General features: G+C 42.0%; 1 protein-coding gene across 1 annotated transcript in view; it reads left to right on the top strand.

Annotated features, from left to right (window-relative positions):
* ECE2 (endothelin converting enzyme 2) overlaps positions 1 to 18,589 on the top strand; it is a 94,901-nt gene that overhangs the window by 33,852 nt on the left and 42,460 nt on the right. The window contains exons 3-4 of the mRNA XM_089685495.1: positions 11,999 to 12,143; positions 16,639 to 16,854. Coding sequence (XP_089541621.1) covers positions 11,999 to 12,143; positions 16,639 to 16,854 — 361 coding nt within the window. The remainder of the gene's footprint in view (positions 1 to 11,998; positions 12,144 to 16,638; positions 16,855 to 18,589) is intronic.

Genomic DNA, 18,589 nt, shown 5'->3' with positions numbered 1-18,589 from the left:
TTAGCCGAGGGTTCCCTGTTACATGTTTGGTGGCAATGCCCACGGCTTATGCAATTTTGGGACAAAGTGCGCAAGTTGACATACTCTATTACTGAGACTGCGTTACCCTTAACCCCTGAATGTTGTCTCCTCCATATCTCTGAGTGCTCCATGAAATCGTACAAACAATTCTTGGTCCTTAATCCCCAGGCATTGGAAGACCACTCATGCCCCCTCGATTCAAGATTGGTAAGAGCGGTTAACGTAATTCAGGAGCTGGAAAGGACACTGACTATGACCAATGACATGGTTACCAGATTCCATATACTATGGTGAAGTTAGTATGCTTTCACCTTTTCAGAAACGTATAGAGGGCTGATGGGCGAATAGCACTTTTTTTTGCTTTTCGATGTGCGTATCATGCTTGTGGAAATTTGACACTGCTTGTGGCAATGGATCTGTTCTTACAATTGCTCTTTTTTTTCTTTCTCTTTTCAATTTCATCCTTCTGTTCATGCACTTTCTCTTGTCAGATTTGATGTTTATATTTGCAATGTGTAACCATTCCAATATGTGAATATCTCATATAAATATAGACCATTGATTAACCGTACTACTGAATTTTACTGAAGTCATTTTTTGTCACCATGTACTACATGACTTCATACCATGCAAAGCAGTTTTGTAGTTCATTGATGTTCTATGATATGCTTCTTTGAATAAACCTCATTTGTTTAAAAAAAAAAAAAAGAATAGGAATTACGGACATAGTATGGTGACACTTGGTGAAGTTTTGGCACTTTTTGAGCACTTCTGTGTAAGGGTAATTTAATTTTGATTTATTATATGTGAAAGAGATAATGCACTATGTGCGGTTTATAAATATTATTTTTGAGGGGTAAAGAGGAAGAAGACCACACTGTCTTGGAGATATCAGTTGTGCTCAAGTGTTTACATACACTGACAGAAACTGTGAAATTTTGGCATTGATATTGAAAATATGACTGATCATGCCAAAAAATGCTCTTTTATTGAAGGATGATGATCATATGAAGCCATTTATTATCAAATAGTTGTTTGGCTCCTTTTTAAATCATAATGATAACAGAAATCACCCAAATGGCTATGATCAAAAGTTTACATACCCTGAAATGTTTGGCCTTGGTACAGACACAGAAGGTGACATACACGGGTTAAAATGCCAATTAGAGGTTAATGTCCCACATCTGTGGATTTTTAAATTGCAATTAGTGTCAGTGTATAAATAGTCAATGAGTTTGTTAGTTCTTACATGGAAGCACTGACTAGGCTAGATACTGAGCCATGGGGATCAGAAAAGAACTGTCAAAATTCCTGCGTAACAAGGTAATGGAGTTAAAGCCACAGATGTGGGACATTAACCTCTAACTGGCATTTTAACCCGTGTGTGTCACCTTGTGTGTCTGTACCAAGGCCAAACATTCCAGGGTATGTAAACTTTTGATCAGCCCCATTTGGGTGATTTCTGTTATCATTACGATTTAAAAAGGAGCCAAACAACTATTTGTTAATAAATGGCTTCATATGATCATCATCCTTCCATAAAAGAGCATTTTTTGGCATGATCATTCATATTTTCAATATCAATGCCAAAATTTCACAATTTTCTGCCAGGGTATGCAAACTTTTGAGCACAACTGTAGGAGCTGAGCACTTAAAGACCCATGGTGAAATTCCATGAAAAATAAGAACTTACCATATGAATTTAAAATATGAGACTACGGACTTTCTGATCAATTTTGGACGCTGAGCAACAGTTTATTCACATCCTATGTTGAGTTTGCATCTTTCCTTTATGCTTGCGTAGGTTTCCTCCCACACTCCAAAGACTTGCTGGTAGGTTAATTGGCTCCTGTCTAAATTGTCCCTGGTATATGTATGTATGAATGTGAGGTTGGGACCTTAGAATGTAAGCTCCTTGAGGGCAGAGACTGATGTGAATGAACAGAATAAATTGTTGGCACTATATAAATAGCTGTAATAAATAAAAATTGGCCTGATGGACAATAACAATCCAACAAGGCTTATGTATTCTGCAGGAGGCATGTTTCCTTCTCTGAAAGAGGAACACACATGTTCTGAAGTGGGCTGCCTGTCTGACCTTCCATGCATGCCATCCCAGTATGCTCAGATCCAATGGTTTTTACCCTCTGAGAATTCCAATTTTAGAGCTATGTTCTCGACACTTGTTATTTGCTGTTGGTTATTATCCAAGTTTCCATGCCAGTTTGGTTTGAATTCATATTTGCCAATCCATTCTCTTTTTGATATTGCACTAGACAGTGTTGCTTTCTACCTTTGAATTCTACCCTGTAGGTTATGCTGACAGACAGCTATATGTTTTTATAGTTACTGTAAATCACTTGCAGTCCAATGGAAGCTCTGCATATAAAACAGACAGTTTGAGGTCCTCTGCGGGATCTTTTCATTTTCATAATCATTCTACTGTGCTAATAACAAAAGGAAAGGAACTGAAATAAATTGGAATCATCATTTATATGTCTGGGGCAGAGTGTTATCAAAATGCAGACCTGCCTAAATATTCATTTACAAAACATTTCTAATTGGCTTGCTAGGAAACTTTTTAAATGTTTTTTCCATTTGCAAGCCTTGCATGTATTTGTACTTGTTAGATGTATATTTGTGTGCTTTAGGACATTAACCTCTTGCCGACCGCACATAGCCGAATGACGGCTTCACCGCGGCCGGCCAGTTCTGAGTGGACGTCATATGACGTCCTCCCAGAACGCGCTCTCCTGCGCGCCCCAGGGGGCGCGCACCCGGCGATCTCCATGATCGCTGTGTCCTACGGACACAGCTGATCACGAGATGTGGTAAAAGGCCGATCATACCGGCCTTTTACCACGTGATCAGCGGTGTCCAATGACACGCTGATCACAGGGAAATGCAAGTGCCGGTTCTCGGCTGCACTTTCCTCACGTTGTCAGATCGTGAGGAAAGTACTGCCGAGAACCGGCAGTTGTCAGAGCGGGGATCGGCACCGATCATCAGGGCACTGATGATCAGTGCCCTGATGATCGGTGCCAAGCAGTGACACCCGCAAGTTCCGCCCAGCAGTGCGCCCACTAGCTCCGCCCACCTGTGCCCAGCAGTGCACCCACCTGTGCCCAGCAGTGCCCCCACCTGTGCCCAGCAGTGCACCCACCTGTGCCACTCTGCAGTGCCACCTACCTGTGCCCAGAAGTGCCACCTTCATGTGCCCAGCAGTGCCACCCACCTGTGCCCACCAGTGCCACCCACCTGTGCCCACCAATGCCACCCACCTGTGCCCACCCACCAGTGCTGCCCACCAGTGCCACCCACCAGTGCAGCCCAGCAGTGCTGCCAGTCAGTGCCACCAGTCAGTGCCCAGGGGTTGTGCCAGTCAGTGCCGCCAGTCAGTGCCCAGCAGTGGTGCCAGTCAGTGCCGTCTATCAGTACCCATAATCAGTGTCACCTATCAGTGCCGCCTATCAGTGCTGCATATCAGTGCCGCCTATCCGTGACCCCTAATTAGTGCTGTCTATCAGTGCCGCCTATCCGTGCCACCTCATTAGTACTGCCTATCAGTGCCCTTTAGTGTTGCCTATCAGTGCCCATCAGTGCCGCCTATCAGTGCCCATCAGTGCTGCCTCATCAACGCACATCAGTGAAGGAGAAAAAATACCTGTTTGAAAAATTTTATAAAAGAAACAAATAAACTTTTTTTTTTTTTCAAATTTTTTGCACTTTTTTTATTTATAGCGCAAAAAGTAAAGCGCCCAGTGGCAATTAAATACCACCAAAAGAAAGCTCTATTGGTGAGAAAAAAATGATCAAAATTTCATATGGGTACAATGTTGCATGACCGCGCAATTGTCAATCAAAGTGCGGCAGCGCTGAAAGCTGAAAATTGGCCTGGTAAGGAAGGGGGTATAAGTGCCTGGTAGGCAAGTGGTTAATGTATGTAACAACATACTAGTTTTATGTAACTGCATAATACATTATCATAGTTTAGCTGGATTTCCTAAACATACAAGTGTAATTTAGTGGAAAAAAAGCAGTTCTGCTTTGTAATTCACTGTTTTGAGAACTCAATTTGGCTGCTAAGACAAGTACTGTACGTTCTACATCGGGATATAATTAATTTACTATGCATTAAAGTATATATCCATCTAAACTTTTTTTAGTACTGCTCACAGACTGAAGTAAAACATTTTTATGAGAGTGGGAAAAGGCTAGAACCCCTCATATTTTAATTTCTGTCTGTGTCCTGTGATTTTCCCTCACTTCCTTCTCAGTGAAACCATTGTCAGCAGGAAGTTAGGGTAAATTAATGGAACTGAGCCCTGCAGAGCAGTCCACATCCTCAGTGCACCCCCTAGTGGATGGAGGGCGGCTTGGCACTGGTTGCTCTATGTTCTGCAATAGAGTTCCTCATGCCTTTTCCTGCCAAAGCTGCAAATTGGGCTAAACACTGTTAAACATTCATCTGTTTGAAAAAAACTTTACATCTTGTTTCTTTGAATGACCTAATCACTGTGGTCACAAAATGGCTGTTGATTCGACCCAAGTAACCATTAAAAAAATCAAACAAAAGTTCTTAAACGATTTTCGAATGAAATTCTACTAATGTATGACCAGTTTAAGACCGCTAAAACAATTCCCATTAGGACAAAGCTGGCAAGGGGATCTGTGACTAAGGAGAACAATTCTGGAGTCTCCTCCTCTTTGTCTGACACAGGTAATACAGGGTCAGTGTCAACAGCAATTTCTGTAGTCTTTAGTAATACAGTGATAGGTATGTATTATATTTATACGTACACAGGTTTTCTATGTTGAAATTGCCTCAACAGCCCCCCTAAAACAGGCCCCCATCTCACCCCATGCCCCATAGCAGACGCATGAACTGCTAGGGCTACTACTACGCTACTGTTTTGTACATTATAGCTGAAATAGTCGGCACTGCTGAATGTGTCTGGTTTTTAAGGAAACCTAGGTCCATTGATAAACTTAGTACTGCTGGTTCCCAAAACAACTGTTTATTAATAGAGTTCAGAATCAGGGGTGGACTGACCATTTGGAAACTCGGGCACTGCCCAAGGGCCCAGGGTCAGTAGGGGGCCCCATGAGATGCACCTGGTACTTTTTTCATAGGCTTTTTTGAGTTTGGGCAAGGACACAGGGGCCCCATAATCCCCTATTGCCCGGGGGCCCCATGAGTTGTCAGTCTGCCCCTGGTTCAGATATTATCCTTCTCTGTTTATTTTAAAACAAAAAGGGAGAGAGGGGAAGAGCATATATCCAGCGTGGTGGTGACGGTTTTAGTTTTCCTCTTTTGTGTTTTTTTGCCTTTTTTTGACAACGCTCACTCACAGTACCATTTCTAAATACATTTTCTCCCCCTGCACTGTGTCTGCAGCACACTGGCTCTTTTTCTGGGACCGGCAAGCTCTCCTTCAGCCCTCTGTCTGAGGCTAGTCTAGATCTCCTGTTTATTTTAATATTGGGGATGTGAGCATGAGCATCCTTCTAGGAAAAAGCAGGATGGTAATTGAAGCCCCTAGAGTAATACCAGTTGCCCATCCTCATTTTAGCACATAAATGATTATCTAGGTGTGATATTCAATCTAGTAGTAACCGAAGTGACATCTGCTTTATTACAGCATTTGGTTTGCAAAGTTGCCCAATAGGCTCTGCATTTTCTAGAACTCCAACTCTTTACCTTGGTTCCCTGCTAGAACACTGAAACAGCACATAAATGGAAGGGGCATTTTATATCCAAAAAGGAGATCTTTCCAATTTAATTTAAGAAACAAGCCAGTTGATAAATCAGCTCACCAGTGGCCACTAAGTTCTACATATTAGTTGTGGGTGGATAGATAAACTCTAATAAAAAAAAAATATATATATATATATATATATATATACACACTATATTGCCAAAAGTATTGGGACACCCCTCCAAATCATTGGATTCAGGTGTTCCAATCACCTCCACGGCCACATTTGTGTAAAGTCAAGCACCTAGGCATGCAGACTGCTTCTACAAACATTTGTGAAAGAATGGGTCACTCTCAGGAGCTCAGTGAATTTGTGGTACCGTGATAGGTTGCCACCTGTGCAATAAGTCCATCAATTAAATTTCCTTGCTACTAAATGTTCCACGGTCAACTGTTAGTGGTATTATAACAAAGTGGAAGCAACTGGGAACAACAGCAACTCAACCACGAAGTGGTAGGTCACATAAAATGACAGAGCAGGGTCAGCACATGCTGAAGCGCACAGTGCGCAGAAGTGACCAACTGTCTGCAGAGTCAATAGCTAAAAACCTCCAAACCTCTTGTGGCCTTCAGATTAGCACAACAGTGCGTAGAGAGCTTCATAGAAAGGGTTTGCATGGCTGAGCAGCTGCATCCAAGCCTTAGATCACCAAGTGCAATGCAAAGTGTCGGATGCAGTGGTGTAAAGAATGCCACCACTGGACTATAAAGCAGTGGAGATGTGTTCTCTGTAGTGACAACAAACAAGAGATACCTGTGCTCAAATCCCAAAAGCTAGTGCATGCATTTATCCATCAGGTGCTAAAGGGGTGTAACCACATATTAACACTAGAAATTCTGAAGGACCCTCTGCACACTGGTATATACCCTTTCAAGCAGACTATGCAATAAATAGGGATATTTAGTTCACACTAAATATATATGCACTAGCTGTTGGGATTTGAGCACAGGTATATCTCGTTTGCTGTATTGTTGGGTCAGTAGCCAGACCTGAACCTTGTAGCTCTCCCCATTGTGTCTTTTCCCCTATGCTAGCATTGTGTCCACAGTAGCATTTGTGTAGGCAGAGCAGAGTAGGACTGGCCATAGAGGGATTACTTTGACACAGTTGGCCAGCTTAAGCATGTATTGCAATATGTGTGAACTAAATATCCCTATTTATTGCTTAGTCTGCTTGAAAGGGTATATACCAGTGTGCAGAGGGTCCTCAGAATTTCTACTCTGGAGTGACAAATCACACTTCTCTGACTGGCAATCCGATGGACATGTCTGGGTTTGGCAGTTGCCAGGAGAAAGGTACTTGCCTGACTACATTGTGCCAAGTGTAAAGTTTGGTGGAGAGGGAATTATGGTGTGGGGTTGTTTTTCAGGGGTTGGGCTTGGCCCCTTAGTTCCATTGAAGGGAACTCTTACGACATCAGCGTACCAAATTATTTTGGACAATTTCATGCTCCCAAAGTTATGGGAACAGGAATTAAGGGCAGGGCAGGATAGGGGTCAGGTGTGGCAACTGGTGGCAAGTAACTCTTAAGTCCTGGCTATGTATGTGTGTGTGTATATATATATATATATATATATATATATATATATATATATATATAGTGCCTTGAAAAAGTATTCATAACCCTTGATATTTTTCACATTTTGTCATGATACTGCCAAAAATGTAAATATATTTTATTGGGATTTCATGTGATAGACCAACACAAAGTGGCACATAATTGTGAAGTGGAAGGAAAATGATAAATGGTTTTCAAAATTGTTTACAAATTTCTGAAAAGTGTGGCGTGCATTTGTATTCAGCCTCCCTGAGTGTGCAAAGCAATACAAAGCAATGTGCAGGAGCTGACAGGGGAGAGATCTGTATTGATTACAGATGCCAGCGGAGAATCACCGGCTGGGACCCGATGATCCACAGATGAGGCCGCCAATGGCGGCGCAGGTAGGGCGCTCACGCTCCCCCTACCCAGAAATACAAGATAACGTATATATACGTGATTTTGCGCACCCCTGCCACCCTGTAAGAGTATTTCTGCTATAGGACGGCGGGAAAATGGTTAAACTCGAACACATTAATTACACAGGTTCTGATGCTAATTTAATGCAGATAAGGCTATAAGTGAGTTTGATTACCACCCTACTCAGCCACAGAACCTGTGTAAATAATATGTGTTCGGGTTTAAAGGGATGAGGTGCCACCCCTAGACACGTGTACTGGCCTGGAGAATCCATGACATCAGAGCGAGGAATGTTCTGCAGGAGAGTCTGTACGGAAGGAGGTCCATGAGAGCACTGTTGGGAAGAAGGCAGCAGACTTTGGAGAGGCACTCTGCTGGATTCTTCCTGTTTGTTCATTGCTCAGAGAAGGTGGAACAGATTCCACCTGTTTTTCTGAAGGCTGAGGATAGCTGACTGCTGGATTATAAGTGCCATATGGTCTTGAAAAAACATGTTCCTTATGCTACAGTGACTGTCTCTTAGATTTCTAGAATTGCCATCCTTTGCTGCAGCACTAAACTACTTTGTCTTCAGCTATCTGTTCATCTCAATGGGATCTAGTGTGAAAGACAATTGCATAGTCAAGGCAATACTGTCAGCTAAATGCAGAAGGTAAATCCAGATAATTGCTTTATATTAGTGTCTGCTGGATAAAGTAAACTGGCTGCCAGGGAGATCATCTTAAGGGGACTGCACACCTGTTGCTTCTTCAGACAGTACATTATTTGCTACCTCGTTGTCTTGGAAAGAAAATCTGTGCATTTGGTTAGGACTCATGAGCCCACCAATGGATACGTTCAGGATTTATATATAGGTAGCTTCACTAGATAGGCCAAGTGAACTGCTACATTCCATGTATTGATCTTCTAATGTCAGTACTGACATTCCATTTTAATTATTTCGTTTGTTGCCCTTCTTCTATTACCATGTCATATAGTTTCTGAGTGCAGATGCCACTGAATAAAGTTGAGTTTTATTTACGATTGTCTATTTCACTATCACAAGATTTTGAAGGTGTCATCAGATTCAGGTCGGAGTTGTACTCACATGCTCAAAGAGACACTTACAGGTGTGCTTTAATAGGAAATGTAAGGAAGACATAGGACAACTATGATTTTCTGAAAGATCAACATACTAGGGCCTTTTTTTTGCAGTTTTTGCACACATGCTAAAATGCACAATTTAGATCTGAAGATTTTATATCACATTTTAGTTAAAGATATACTACAGTTAATTGTAGGGCACACAAACATAATATATTACCAAGTTGTTTTGTAAAAAATAAAAATGATATTGCGATGAGTAAATAGTTATCCAACATGTGAATCCTTAAAGTGTATGTTACCCCATGTCCGTGTTTATAAGTTATTTATTTGCAAATATAAGCTGTTGTATTTTTATTTCTTCCTTAGCTGAGAAATACCAGGTGTTAATGCCAGTTACTCTTCTTTTCAGTTTCAATCTGACCAAACTAAGGGCTCATGTACAGTGGGGATCGAAAGTTTGGGCACCCCAGCTAAAAATTTGTATTAATGTGCACAAAGAAGCCAAGGAAAGATGGAAAAATCTCCAAAAGGCATCAAATTTCAGATTAGACATTCTTATAATTTGTCAACAAAAGTTAGATTTTATTTCCATCATTTACACTTTCAAAATAACAGAAAACAAAAAAATGGCGTCTGCAAAAGTTTGGGCACCCTGCAGAGTTAATATCTTGTACTGCCCCCTTTGGCAAGTATCATAGCTTGTAAACGCTTTTTGTAGCCAGCCAAGAGTCTTTCAATTCTTGTTTGAGGTATCTTTGCCCATTCTTCCTTACAAAAGTCTTCCAGTTCTTTGAGATTTCTGGGCTGTCTGTCACGCACTGCTCTTTTAAGGTCTATCCATAGATTTTCAATTATGTTGAGGTCAGGAGATTGTGAAGGCCATGGCAAAACCTTCAGTTTACGCCTCTTGATGCAATCCCCCGTGGATTTCGAGGTGTGTTTAGGATCATTATCCATTTGTAGAAGCCATCCTCTCTTTAACTTCAGCTTTTTCACAGATGGCATCAAGTTACCATCCAAAATTTGCTGAAATTTTATTGAATCCATTTTTTCTTCTACTCGTGAGATGTTCCCTGTGCCACTGGCTGCAACACAACCCCAAAGCATGATTGATCCAACCCCATGCTTAACAGTTGGACAGAGGTTCTTTTCATTAAATTCTGTGCCCCTTCTTCTCCAAACGTACCTTTGCTCATTCCAGCCAAAAAGTTCAATTTTAACCTCATCGGTCCACAGAACTTGTTTCCAAAATGCATCAGGCTTGTCTGTATATGTTCATTTGCAAAGTTCAAACAATGATTTTTGTGGTGAGGACGTAGAAGAGGTTTTCTTCTGATGACTCTTCCATGAAGACCATATTTGTACAAGTATCTCTTTATAGTGGAATAGTGTACCACAACTCCAGTGTCTGCCAGATCTTTCTGGAGGGATCATGCAGTCAAACGTGGGTTTTGAATTGTTTTTCTCACAATCCTGCGAGCTGTTCTGTCTGATATTTTTCTTGGTCTTCCAGATCTTGCTTTAACTTCCACTGTTCCTGATGACTGCCATTTCTTAATTACATTCCGAACAGAGGATATTGACATCTGAAAACACTTTGCTATCTTCTTATAGCCTTCTCCAGCTTTGTGAGCGTCAACTATTTTCAGTTTCAGTTTTCTAGACAACTGCTTAGAAGAACCCATGGTGCTGATTGTTGGGGCAAGGTCAGATGAGTCTGGGCATTTGAAACCTTTGGGATTGACATAACCTGGTCTTCCCAGACGATGACTGAGAACAATCCATGACACTGGCAGGTCTCAGCTTTGCAAAGGGGGCAGTGCATGCTATAAATTCAGCCCAAAGGGTAAAGGGTGCCCAAACTTTTGCAGACGCCATTTTTTTGTTTTCTGTTATTTTGAAAGTGTAAATGATGGAAATAAAATCTAACTTTTGTTGACATATTATAAGAATGTCTAATCTGTAATTTGATGCCTTTTGGAGATTTTGCCATCTTTCCTTGGCTTCTTTATGCACATCAATACAAATTTTTAGCTGGGGTGCCCAAACTTTCGATCCCCACTGTACACTGCAGCTCCTAAACTGATGTTCAGGAGCTGTTCTGCGTTTTTTCAGCAGCCCCTAAACTCCCCCTAATGTGTTCCTATGTGTCCATGTACACATAGTCATTTACAGGCAGTTGAGTCTACAGTAATTTTTTTGAATGCACCAAACTTGCGTTCAGGAGTAGATTTTACTGGCATTTCAAATGCCAAACGTTTGTAAACGCGGTTAACTGCGTTTATAAGCGTTTGCGTTTAGAATAGTTTTTTAACTGTTCCATGTCCAGATGCTGTCCAGAGCCATTTTTCGTCTTCAGAAATGCGTGCAAAGCGTTTTCCATGTATTCAAATGGACCTAGCACACCAGTGCAGCAGTCAGTTCCAGGTTTTGCATGAAGAAAAAAATGGTAGAACGTGCTGCATTATGTTCATGATGGGATCCATAGTGAATACAACCAGAAAAGGCAGGTCATCTCAACACATACTGCTCTCTCTGCTTCTGCTCTCTCTATTCCTCTCAAAATGTCTGAAATAGTTAATAATTTACTATTTTTCAGTGCATTCTGGGCATTTGGAAAGGTCTCCTGCGGTTATCTTTTAAAAACGCTTCTAAACGCAAATGCAAATAAATGCGTATAACTGACGTTTTTTAACCTACGTTTTCCAGCAGTCAGTTTCCATCGTTCAGAAGAGTTTTGCAAATGCCCTGTGTACATGAGCCCTAAGGACGGAAACAGATCTGTCCTAGTGTGGTCACCTTGGGTCTCTGTTTTCTAGTTGGGAGTTACAGGATGCTGTGCATACTCACGGCGTGCCTATGCTTCTATGGTCAGATTTTACTGACACCCCCCCCCCCAGGATAAGAATCCTTGTTTCATTTTCAAACTTGGACTAAAGTTGAGTGGTAGTTTAGACATTTTTCCTGTAGCAAACCTTTCACACATCAGCCCTCTAGATTAAAAAGAGCACAGATGTCAATCAGTTGTGACCATTCATCAAGTACAATCACAAAAATGAATGCTCACTGCTCTGTGTTATTTGCTCTCATTAAATGAGTCTATTAACTTTCCATGTTCACTTACAGCTGTCTTCCTTTACCCTGCTTTTCTCATCATGTGTTTATTTTGAATAGGTTGGATTTCGGAAAGGAAGAGGACACATCCTTGGCTCACTTGGTGGTAGATCTCAGTCAGAAGTTTTTCTAGGAGCCCTTAGTGCTGTTCTAGGATTGCTACTCCTTGGATGCCTTATTGCTTTGGGAGTTCAGCAAGTCTCAGGTGCTTCAGATTCATAATTATTACGCCCATTCCTGAATGTTGTCCTGGTATCAATTGTAAAACCACAAAGACAGAAGTAAAGAACACATTTTTAGTAAATTGACCACTTTATCTGAAAAATGTTTTTGAAAAGTGTACAGCTGTGTACCTGCACTAGGGGAATAGGAGGGTACATGCAGTCATTTTATATTTTAGGTGTGGATGGTGGAGTATGCCACCAATTCTTAAACTGACAGATTGTAAAATATGCTCATTCTCATTAGAATCACTGAACATCCCCCATATGAATATCACAAGTTTTTAAATCAGACATGTCACAAACACGTTACAAATGTTACAGGCGGGTGCAACTATATGACAGTGTTAATTACTCCTGTAAAAGCTGCACTTCAGTCATCCGCACCAAAAGTTGTCCAAACGTTTTACATTTTGGATGGGTGGAGAAGGGTTACAATCTCCATCAGGTACTGTTTGCGTTACTGATTGGTAAATTTCCGCTAGTTTCCTGCCTATTTAAGGCTACGTTCACACTAGCCTTGTTAGCAAGCGGCAGACAGGCGTTTGGGAAGCGTTTTTACCGTTTCCCAAACACCTGGGAAAATTCTGCACATGGTGCTGTTCAAACGTGAGCGTTAGCGTCGCAGAAAAATGGACACCTCTGGTCCAGTCAGGAGGAGTTGAATCCTCCTATTCAAGTCTATGGTGCCGCTCCGCAAATACTCAGCCGACGTTTGCGGTGCGGTTGCGACGCGGTTGCAGGGGTGTTTGCGGAGCATTAACACCATTCAAACTTCATTATAGGCGTTTGTGGGGTGTTTTTAACGCTTGGCAAACGCGTTAAAAACACTCCGCAAACGCCAGACCAACGCTTGTCAAATGCTATAGGGGCGTTTGGAAAGAGTTGGAAAAACGAGCCCTAAGAGAGGTGTAAATAGGTCTATTACCTATTTAATAGGCAGTAGAGGAAGTTGTCCTGATAGTGACATTGCAGTATTGTTTTTGTAGGAAGGGTCAGAATATTTTTGAGGTTTTGATTGCCTTTTGTTTCCTCTCTGGAGGATCTCCACACTAAAGGTAGAGACAACATTTAAAACTGACACTGAAACTCATAGGGCCATCACCTGAGGGAGGTAAATGACTGAAGTCTCAGTTACAGGAATGTTGAAGCAAGATAAATCACCTTTGTGACTGTTGCTATCATTAGTAACAATCAGATCAATTCAATGGAGAAGCTGCAGTGCATGACCAATCTCTGTTCTTTTCTCTAGATGTTGAATTTCACAGTTTTTATATGTGACACCTTATGGCTGGCCATACACTATACAATTTTCTGCCCAATTTCCTTTAGATTTATATTCCACTATGTAGTGCAAGGACCTGCTAATTAAATACAATTGAAAGTGTTGTTTAGGTTTAACCTCATATTATATGGTTTTTATGGTTTTTAGTAAATCTAAAGGAAAAATCTCAGCAAAATTGTATACTGTATGGCCTGCCTATGTCTCATGCACACAAGTTTTTTTCAAAAAATACTGGAAAAAATGCAGGATAAAAAAACGCTGCTAATAGAACTTTTTAGTAGTGTTTTAGTAGCATTTACAAGCATTTAGGAGCGTTAGTGTTTTAGTAGCAGTTTTACAATATAGCTCCATGAACACTAGCGTTTTTGGAAGCTCCTAGAAGCTGTTATTATCCTTTTTTTCTGCTCCTAGAAGCTAAATAGTGTTATCCTATGTGTCCATGCACACTACTTTAGGCTATTAGCATTTTTTTGAGCTTCAGTGTCTAGGAGCAGAAAAAAAGATGTTGAACACTTCTAAACGCTACTAAAGTGCTCCTAACAGTTTTTTTTCTAACCGTTTTATTTTTTCCTATACTGTAAAAACACTAATAAAATGCTAAAGCTCCTAAACGTTTCTGAATGCTACTAAAACGCTGCTAAAAAGGCTATTACCAGCGTTTTTTATCCAGCATTTTTTTCCAGCGGTTTTTGAGCTTAAAAAAAAAACGCTAGTGTGCATGGAGCCTTAATGAAGATGAAAAAATTCAAAACTAGAAAAAAAAGCTGCCCACATGGAAGAAAAATATATTTTAAAAATATTCTTCCCAAATATATTGACATATATTTGAAATACTAAAATGTTGGCAATATTCAATTATATATATAAATATATATATACATATATATATATATATATATATATATATATATATATAGTTGAAATGTGTTTTTATTACAAAATATATGAAAAATATTTTTAAAAATACATTTCAAATATACTGTATGTCTTTAAAAATACAAATCTACATTTTTGGAATTGGCATTTACAAATATATGTAAAAATATATGTTAAAATGACTTGACTAAAATGAAGGGAAATCTCCCCAATGCAACATAGATGGCAAAAACCAAACTGACAGGGTTATAACCAGGGTATTTTCTCAGCTTGCACCTCCGGCAATCACCCTCTTCACCACTGTCACCGCTGTTTACTGGCGCTTGTAAACACAGAAGAACACACCCAGCTTCTGTGCTACAAGAGACAGTGTGGTTCTCCCGGCAGCTCCCCAGAACGGGACTCCGGCACTGCATGGCACTCAGGGCAGACATAGAGGGACAGCTGCCGGAACTCACTGTGTTTCCGGACTTCAGAAATGGCATCCCTTGCTGGTTGAGAAACAGCCTGGTGCTCAGATGCCGATGCCCCTGCTGAGTAATCTCACTGCCGCTACTGCTGTCCAGTGGTGGAGAGGCAAAGCTGCAAATGGATTGTGTGGCACACCCATGGCTTCTGAGAGGTGAGTGGGGGGTGGGTTGCTGAATGTGCAAAGGTGAGGGCAGTGGGGGAGCAGGGGTCAAATATGAAGCAGATGCTCGCAGAGCTCAGATGTTGTGGAGGAAGGGTTCGGAGATGGTTGCAGAGAGGAGCTGTGAGGGAAGGGTGCAGAGGTGAGCTGTGGATGAGGAGCAGAAGTGGTCTCTCTGCTTAGCAAACCCCTGAATCCAGCACTCTGGACATAGTGCACACCTGACTGCACTCTCTGTGTTACACACTCCTGAACCCAGTACTCTGTGTATTACGCACTCCTAAACCCAGCACTCTGTGTATTACATACTCCTGAACCCAGCACTCTGTGTATTACATACTCCTGAACCCAGCACTCTGTGTATTACGCACTCCTGAACCCAGCACTCTGTGTATTACGCACTCCTGAACCCAGCACTCTGTGTATTACATACTCCTGAACCCAGCACTCTGTGTATTACATACTCCTGAACCCAGCACTCTGTGTATTACATACTCCTGAACCCAGCACTCTGTGTATTATGCACTCCTGAACCCAGCACTCTGTATTATGCAGTCCTGAACCCAGCACTCTGTATTACGCAGTCCTGAACCCAGCACTCTGTATTATGCAGTCCTGAACCCAGCACTCTGTATTATGCAGTCCTGCACCCAGCACTCTGTAATACTCAGACCTGAACCCAGCACTCTGTATTACATGGTCCTGAACCCAGCATTCTGTTTTACGCACTCCTGAACCCAGAACTCTGTGTATTACGCACTCCTGGACCCAGCACTCTGTGTATTACGCACTCCAGAAACCAGCACTCTGTGCATTACGCACTCCAAAACCCAGCACTCTGTGTATTATGCACTCCAGAACCCAGCACTCTGTGTATTACTCACTCCTGAACCCCCAGCACTATGTATATTACGCACTCCAGAACCCAGCAGTCTGTGCATTATGCACTCCTGAACCCAGCACTCTGTGCATTATGCACTTCAGAACCCAGCACTCTGTGTATTACTCACTCCTGAACCCCCCAGCACTCTGTATATTACGCACTCCAGAACCCAGCACTCTGTGTATTATGCACTCCTGAACCCAGCACTCTGTGCATTATGCACTCCTGAACCCAGCATTCTGTATATTATGCAGTCCAGAACCTAGCACTGTGCCGAACACCCTCCTGAGCCCTGCACTCTTTGTACCACGCACTGCTGAACCCAGCACTCTGTGTATTATGCACTGTGTATTATTCACTCCTGAACCCTGCTCGCTGTGCATTATGCACTCCTGAACCCTGTGCTTGTGTGTTATGCACTCCTGGTTTTATTTAACAATGCCCCTTTAAGACCCTCCTACTTTGCAATTTGGCCACACCCACCCTATAACGCGGTGTGCTCCTCCGCAAGAAGGGAAGGGAGCTCCTGCACCTATTCTCTGAGAAAAGCCCTGGTTATAACCCTCCCTTACTCTATCCAAAATGAAAGAGAAGTTCTGCCTATAGTTCTAATTTAATAAAATCGTGACAATAAAAATTAGCCCTTTTTTATAGCTCCTTCCTTTACATACATTTCCGTACAAGATCCCATTGGAAAAAAAAAAGTCCAAAACAGTGTTTATGACATACACTTGATTAATTTTCTACCTCAGTAGATGCTTTTATTCATCTCATCCCTGCGCTGTTGTATCTTCTTCCACCTAGACAAGACTCGCTCCTTGTGTCTCTCAGAGGCCTGTGTTTCTGTAGCTGGCCGTATACTCGATTCCCTGGACAGAGACATAGAACCATGTCAGGACTTCTACCTGTATGCTTGTGGAGGGTGGATGAAGAGGAACCCTCTACCTGATGGTCGGTCAAGATGGAACACCTTCAACAGCATCTGGGACCAGAACCAAGCGGTGTTAAAACATATTCTTGGTGAGTAGGATAATGGTAGAAGGTAAGGGTACGTGAGGGGCAGGGAACTAAAAGGTGATAAAATAATAAGTTAATCAAAACGAAATGTTTACAAATGCATATTTGCACCTGCTTTCGAAAACTCCATGGTTCTAGGTATCAGCAGCTGAAGTGGCCTAGTCTTAACTGAAATGTGTGTGATTTGGTTGGATGTCTGCGCATTATTATTATTATACAGGATTTATATAGCGCCAACAGTTTGGGCAGAGCTTTGCAAAATGAAAGTAGACATTACAGTTACAATACAATTTGGTAAAAGAGGAAACAGAGAGCCCTGCTTGTTACAGCTTACAATCTAGGAGGAAGGGTTGAGTGATACAAAAGGTAATAGCTGTGGGGGATGAGCTGATGGAGGTAATAAATGGCAGTTTACTAGGTAGAAGCAGGATAGACTTCTTTAAAGAGAGAGGTTTTCAGGAATCGTCTAAAGGTGGATAAATTAGGAGACAGCCGGACAGATTGGGGTAGGGAGTTCCATAGAATGGGAGAAGTCCTGCAGGTGAGCATGGGAGGAGGTGACACAGGAACCAGAGAGCAGAAGGTCTTGGGAGGATCAAAGAGAGCGGTTTGGTTGATATTTTGAGACCAGGTTGGTGATGGAGCTGGGGGCAAAGTTGTGGATGGCTTTCTAAGTTGTTGTTAGTATTTTGAATTTTATTCGTTGAGCGAGTGGAAGCCAGTGGAGGGATTGGCAGAGAGGGGTAGCAGACACTGAACGGTTGGTAAGGTGGATGAGCCTGGCAGCAGTATTCATGATGGATTGGAGGGGGGATAGCCTATGTAAAGGTAAGCCAATAAGGAGGGAGTTGCAGTAGTCGAGGTGAGAGATGACCAGGGAGTGAATTAGGAGCTTTGTGGTATCATTGGTTAAAAAGGGGCATATTCTGGAGATGTTGCGGAGGTTGAGGCGGCATGATTTGGACAGGGATTTGATATGGGCCTGAAAGGATAGTTTAGAATCCAGGCTTACACCTAGCACCCTGACATGCAGGGATGGGTTGATAGTGGTGCTATTGATCCTGACTGAGAAATCAGGGGAAGAGGCATATGGGGGAGGAAATATTATGAGCTCAGTTTTGGATAGAGTGAGTTTTTGGAAGTGATGTGACATCCAGTCTGATATGTCTGTTAGTAAATCGGTGATATGTGTGGAAACTGATGGGGTGAGCTGAGGAGTAGAGAGATAAATTTGTGTCATCAGCATAGAAATGGTATTGAAAACCATGGGAAGCTATCAGCTGACGCAAGGAAGAAGTTTAGATTAAGAATAGGAGAGGTCCAAGGACAGAACCTTGGGGGACCCCGACAGTAAGAGGAATAGGAGAGGAGGAAGTAGAATTGTAAGTGACACTGAAGGTGCGGTGAGATAAGTAAGATTCAAACCAACGGAGAGTATAGTCACGGAGACAAGTAAATAAAGGGTTTTTTTTTGAGGAGGAGGTGGTCAACTGTGTCAAAGGCAGCGGAGAGGTCCAAGTCCAAGAGTATGGAATAGTGACCATTGGTTTTAGCGGTTAGTAAGTTGTTTGTGAGTTTTAGGAGAGGAGTTTCGGTGGAGTGTTGTGGGTGAAATCCAGACTGAAGGGGACTGAGAAGCTTATTTTCAATAAAGTGGCAGCTCAGGCGGTTGTAGACTCAAGGAGTTTGTAGGCAAATGGGAGTAAGGAGATGGGTCTTAGGTTGCTAAGATTGGCGG

This window comes from Staurois parvus, unplaced genomic scaffold, assembly GCF_062004578.1.
Source record: "Staurois parvus isolate SC_StPar_1 unplaced genomic scaffold, SC_StPar_1.0 ptg000376l, whole genome shotgun sequence".
Lineage (NCBI taxonomy): Eukaryota > Metazoa > Chordata > Amphibia > Anura > Ranidae > Staurois > Staurois parvus.
This window is presented reverse-complemented; position numbering and strand designations above follow the sequence as displayed.